This window comes from Atta colombica, unplaced genomic scaffold (assembly GCF_001594045.1).
Source record: "Atta colombica isolate Treedump-2 unplaced genomic scaffold, Acol1.0 scaffold33, whole genome shotgun sequence".
NCBI lineage: Eukaryota > Metazoa > Arthropoda > Insecta > Hymenoptera > Formicidae > Atta > Atta colombica.
Window position 1 is genome coordinate 994787 of NW_017259437.1, and position 7115 is coordinate 1001901.

General features: G+C 30.7%; 1 protein-coding gene across 1 annotated transcript in view; it reads left to right on the forward strand.

Annotated features, from left to right (window-relative positions):
• The window catches only part of LOC108690572 (nuclear migration protein nudC), a 90973-nt gene that overhangs the window by 82907 nt on the left and 951 nt on the right, over nt 1-7115 (forward strand). Inside the window, exon 5 of the mRNA XM_018197945.1 lies at nt 6646-6840. Coding sequence (XP_018053434.1) covers nt 6646-6840 — 195 coding nt within the window. The remainder of the gene's footprint in view (nt 1-6645; nt 6841-7115) is intronic.

A 7115-nucleotide genomic window follows, 5' to 3' on the forward strand; every position in this document is an offset into this window, starting at 1 on the left:
TTTGGGAAGCACATCCATTGTCGGCGCTTATTATCGCGACGGCAACTTCTCCGTTTTAATCTCAGCAAGCGGCGTGTCTTTTGCAACATCTTTTCATACCTATAAATTACCCATCGCGTTTTCGCGCGTATTAACGTGTATTGCGCACACCCTGTCTCGTCTCTATCCCCGCCCCTGGATCCGCTGATCATTGCGAATTGCACAAAATCAACGTCGAGAATCCTAATCCTTTCCTCGAGCCGGATACGCGTTCGTAGGCGCCGATTTATCTGTGCCTCCCATCTCCTTTACCTCCTTCTCTCGATTCATCTCTCTTCCATTCGAATTCGTTTCTTCTCGCGTACAAAACGATGCACACGATGCATGTACTTTCGTAGAAATACGCGATGCACCTGTATACTTGCGCGCTCGATGCGAGAAGCTCATCGATCTTCTCATATCCTTTCGATCATGCACTTCTTCGATCGCATTGGCTTCTACTCCTTAGCTCCTTTTTATCGTAATCGTGAATACGAAACTACTGGCATATTGGCATAATGGTGAATAATAGGAAAATATATCGCATTCGTAATATTTATACATACAGGGTATCCTGTGGGACATCCTGTATATGTATATACAATGATGTAATGTTTAAATATTCATGTAAAAAGTGCTTCAAGCATTTGTACATTAAAATAAATGTTTAAATATTTATAATTAAAAGATATTTTTATTGAAATTTCATTCATAATTCTGTGATTTTGAGTATTTTAAATATTTACGCGCAAAAAGGCTAATATGAATGTTTAAACATTTATAATATTAAAAAACGCCGAATTCACAATTTTGATGTTTTTCATTGTTATTTTATTTTATTATCTAGAATACTCATAAATACTCTTTAAATTTTGTCTAACCTTGTATATATAAAATATTAATATTTTTTTTATAAGTAACTGTAAAATATTTGTAATTTTTTCTACTTTCTATAAGCAATTACAATGTGTTTTTTTTTTAATGCTGAGACTTCATCTCTGAAAATGTTGTGCTATTATCTTTTCCGTGCAATGTAAATGCAGCAATAATTATTTACAATAGTTGTTGATTATTACAGAAATATGTAAATTGATAATATATAGGTTTCTGGATTATATATATTTATTTATCGAAGTTATATAATATCTATTGGAAACTATAAATTACATGTTTATTTACATGTCTTATCATAAATACCAATTAGCGATAACAGTATTTAGTTTTGTAAAAATACGCCTTAAATGAAACGGCTGTCACGGGATAATTATATCTTTTGCTATAACAGGTTGATTATGAAAAATCATTTGTGAGACACCATTTGTGTATGTAATTACTAATTTAAATATCAGATTTTGTAGCGTTATTAACAACGTGAGAAACATCTTGTATTAATTTTTATTCGCGGCCGACATTATTTACAGAATGCGATATCATTACAATAGTATGACAAAATCTTTACAATATAATTCTACAATAGAATGTCAATAGAATAGATATCTCAAAGATTTCTGTGGAAACTTCCAACTAAATATAATTAAACGTATTAGAATAATTTTATGATTTGATGGTAATTCGTAACATGTTATGTAAAGTCAATTTGCCATGCAGATTGGCACTAAATGACATTCAAATGCTTATTTTATTCCCAGTCTTTTATGTTCGACATGATTTTCCTTCATTTGTCTGTTATCATCCATGAATATTTACAGATTCACGTAGAATCAATTACTGTATGCACTTTATTACTTTATTTCATGTTCATTTGACTCTAGAATAAGCATTTATGAATCAATCTTTATTCACGCTAATAGGTATAAATGGAAACTGTCAATATAAATAGCCATCTTTATATAAATTATTCTCATCGTTTTTCTTTTGATATTTCTACTACTGTTTCGCAAAATTTTTATTTTTTTGTTCGAAATTACAGCAATTTGTCTTCAACATTCTTTCCGATAATTTTTTTCGAATATATAATCAATGTTAATTATTTTCCAATGCTTTTACTAATTTAAAAATGGTTACAAAGTAATCTGAATGTCAAATCGATAAATGAAGATGTATCCTTTTTCTAAAATGAGACTGTAATCCATCGAATTTTTAAAATTTATTCCTTTAATTTTTTCCTTTAACATTATATATCTCTGTCAGAAGCTACAATGAAAACGAAAGAATAGAACGAAAAATTGACCTTTAATTAAAGAGATATATAAGACAAGCTATAAAATATAAAAATGGATAGATATTCTTGATCTTCATCTTGAAGAGTGATGATTATAACATTTGACTAATATTTTATTAAATTTATTTTACTAGTTGTGTTTGGTGGTTATTTAAGTAATATATTAACTTTTCGCGCGTATTTTTATTTGTACTCACAAACATCTTGGTGTCTTGAGATATCGTATTTATTAAGTATCTGTGTGATTACATTGATTGTGATTAATTTTATTTTATTCGATATACCTACTATTAAAAACTCATACCTAAATAGGAAAGTTTTAGATGAAAGTTTTATTTTGTTTATATATCGAAAATGCAAATGTCGAGAATACAAATGTCAATCTCGACACGAGTCGAAAAGAGGTTATTGTTATTCGATACTATGTTATTTGATACTGTGAGTAATAAACAAACTATTCAGTTACGCAAACGAGAAAGATGTATCCGATATTTCAGTATCAAGGATTCCGACGAAGAGCCAAATAAATCGATTATTCACGAACGAGACGATGCACGGCCGATAACAACCTTCAAAGTCACGTTCGCTTGCTCACGACGATAAGTCGAATGCCGAGGTTGCGGACGAAGCTTCATCACTACTTCGAGACTATGAATTCGTATAATGTGTAATCTTCGTGTTATTTTTAAAACTCGTAAAAAACATATCTTAAAAACAATCTCACAAATCCAATCTTAATGCAATGGTAAAAACAAACATTTCACAAGTCTTTGAGAAGCATCAATATAATACGTCTATTTTATGCGGGTGCTAGGTCAAAGTGATAAGAATAGCAATATAATGTTGTGATATGTAAACAATGAGCAAATGATATTTTTCTTTATTTTAACATTTATCATATTTCATTGACCGACGATGTATTTATGCTTTGTTATTCGAACATTATTGACAAGTTTACTTGGTTTTATTTCTTGGAAAGGAAAACAATTTAAATCACCTTGTGAAATTGTTAAAATTTAAAATTGACAAAATAATAGTAGTCTATAATTGTATTTATCTTTCATTTTTGATGATTTATTTTTTTTAATTTTTTATATTATAAACGAAATGTTATTCTTATTAAATTTTTTAAAATGATACAATCAAAAAATAATTGGCCTTAAGTATTAGTTAATTTCCGTATAAGATAAGATCACAATAATATGTTAATGCGATCTTTCAAACGTTTGAAATAAAATAATTTACGAACGTAAATACGGAAGAAATCTGAGATCTTTGTACTATGATTATTTGAAATGATCTTATTTAAACATCTTTATAACGTACAATCAGAGATAATCCATTCTTTACTCTGTAAGAACTTCTGCGAGCTGTGTCAATACAGCTGTGATTGCCAATCATAATACACATAAGAACAGCACGTTAGTCACTAAATTATAAATGTTTACTGCTGCGCTTATATGTACGTGACTCGATACAATGTTCGAACATTGTTCAGAAATCGATTGTAACAGCCAGTGTATTAGAATAGATATACTTTAGATTACTTTAGAATAATTCTTTGAGAAAATATTGCCAAATAATGGCATTCAAAAAAGAAATGGAGTATTATTGTGATTATAAAAAGCAAGTGATAGTATGAATTCTTAACTCTTAATACACGCGATTGGGTCATTCATATCTTTGCACATTTCTTTTCTTTTAAATATTAGAAATACTTACTACTATTTTTTGTATACTTGTGAAAGTAATGAAAATTAACCCGAGATACGAAATTACTCATCGTATAGTAAAGAACTGAAAAATCATCATATACACTAAGAATTAATTATGACGCATGAATTGAACTTTATAGCGGGGATTCCAATGTTTCGTAGATTATTAAAGTATACGTCACAGTCTACTTAGGGTAGACCTCGACAAAGTAAGTAGCTTTATTATAGCCATCTTCTTCCTCGCCTTCTTATGCCGCTTTTATAATGATATTCCATTTTGTTAACGTCGGACGCAAAGTCGGTAGCCATGATCCGTTTCCACGCACCGGTGCACCCGGCTTTACCGCCACGTCGTTGTCGTCATTCTGGAAATCCAAGAACAAAAGAAAGATGAGTCGGATCGCGTGTGAACTGCTACGATCTCCTCATTGGAAATCGATATATCATAAAATATTGTAATGAGTAAAAATATATACGAAATAAATATATAATTTTTTTGATCATCCAGACGTTAATTAAATCCAAACGGAAAAGATTATGTTGCGAGTGACGAGTTATACGGTAATGAGTTACAAGAAGTTGTGAGCCACGCAACGTGAAAATTACGTAAATGTGTGAGACTTTACCTTGTCACTCACAATAACGTGAATCGATAAATTTCGAGAGAAGGTTCAAGATAATGCAGCAGGATTTACATATGTAATAAACTTCAGCAACTTGAATTGTTTACCCGTCACAAATTGGAATTGAAATATAGAGACGTCCGATGCGCAGAAACTACTCGGTTGCGACGATACATGAATATGTATTAATGAATTTTACTATTCATTTTATAATTCACGTCAGAACGAAGGTTCAAACGGATACTTGACTATCCGTGATAAGATAATTAAATTAAAAATTCAAGATCACTATTTTTAAAAATAAAAAATAAAAATAAACAATCTATACAGAGTCACCAAGAGTCATAGACTGATGAAGGTGCCAATGATTAAATTCTATACTATTAATCGATTGTATGTAATCTTCTTTATTTTGAATATTTCGGCTCTCTTTGGAATCCTCTTCAGCAATACATATTTCAAATCCTAATTCGTTGAACTTTCCGTCAAATGTGAGTCACTAACAGGTTCCCAACTGAAGTGGATCCTGATTTGAAATATATAAAATTAAAATTGAGTCAATAAGAAAAAAACCATATCCTAGCAACTCCTCAAACGAGAAGCTTTGGAAATTTATATTAACTAATAAATTATTGAAACAATTATCTTAAAATTATTGAAACAATTATCTTAATTTTATACATATTAACGATTTATAAATCTTCTTCTCCGGATAGCCAGAAGCGTTTAACGAACAGTTTGTTTACTTGAAAAAGAACATATCGAAAAACAAAACAATTAAATCATATCTAACATTGCAGTATTCCTGATATAACCGTAAAGTCATAAATTAGATGTTTACAAGACGTGAAAAATACAAATTCTTTACGAAATAATTTAATTGATCAATTCATTTTGCATCGTCGTATAGGTGTGATGTAATTCTTCAGTGTCAAATCGTTCAAATTCAAATAATTTTTTGCATATGAGAATATGCACTTTTTCAGAGATTAGTCGTTTATTTAAAGATCTCTCATCTAGAATTCTCCCAATCAAAATCATGATATTTTTAATTGGCATGTAATACACAGTCTTGATTTTAATGAATATGAGATTATCGATAATTATGATTTTCATACATAATGATTCAGATAATCATGCAAATTGATGACTCGATAGAAAAGCGATTGTTCGACACTCCAAATTCGAATGTTTTCACATAAAGCAAACATTCACGATCAATTTACTATTGATTCTCTTTTGAACTGGCAATAACTTAAAATCAAGCTCTGATCCGCATATACTTGCTATCAATTAAAGCGAGTATTCTTCGTGGTTAATGACGTGTATCCCAGAAATATCGAACCTTTGCCATTTCGCTTCATTGTTACAATGTGCCTTTCATCTTTCAATTCGAGCTCGTAAGATTCGAATGCCCTCACGAACCTTCCAAATGTTCAAGGTTTTCTTCTGAGGTCATTACGATTTTTCGTTTCCGAAATCTGAGTCCGAGATCACAGAATATGATTCGAACTACAATGATTTGCAATGAGATCGTAATCGTAGAAGGACAAAAAACAAGCTGAAAACAATTCTCCTCCCTATCATCTATCCATTCTCTTTTGGAGATATTAATTATCCATGAGAGTCTGCAGAGTTTTTGCATGTCATTATGTTGAGCAATATTAAGTGAAATAGAAAAGTGGTTAAAGTGGTTAACACAAATAATAGAGAAAAAAGCCATTTTCGATCAAAGCGTGTCTTGCTTAATAATAATCGTATGTGAATATATAAATACAAATACAATTATCGGTTCTAAGATTGCGCGGCGGTTCAAGTTGTCAGACTTGAAATACAATCATTATGCATCAAAATAAATTGATACAAATTTATTATATTGATTAAAGGAAGGATTTTCTATTGATTGTAGGAAAACATTATCACAATAGAAAATATAATTATAAGAAAACAAATTGTATGAAATATGTGATATTCTTTTAAATAGACTCCTTATTTTTATGACAAATTATCAACGAAATTTCTTTTCATGCAAGTTTCGTAGCCGCCACATGTGAATGATACGCGTTCGAGAGAACACGTAAAGTTGCATTATTTTGCATTTTTACAGATTAGAGTACCATTAAAGATAAACTTTTCGGCCAGACCGAAAGATGTGGTTGTGTCGATTGCAAAGAAACATTTAAGCTGTGGACTGAAAGGCCATCCACCAATTCTCGCTGGGGATTTTCCGCACGAGGTCAAACTAGAGGAATCTACTTGGGTAATTGAAGATGGAAAAATATTGCTAATTAATCTAGAAAAGGTGAGTCATGGACACAATAGGTGCAATTGCACCCGCGATAACGCGCTTTTCGTGGCCTCGCCGGCCTTACCGCAACATTTCTAAGATTGTCCAGCCGCAAATGAAGATTTAAGATATGTGTGACCGATTAACATTTCTTTCGCATCTGGTTATATAAACATTTTGTGATTCTGCTTCGTAATTTTTATCCAAAACTTTATGAAACATAAAACAGTATATTATAAAAGATCCATGATACATATATTATATTAAAATTATATTAAAATAATCTAAAT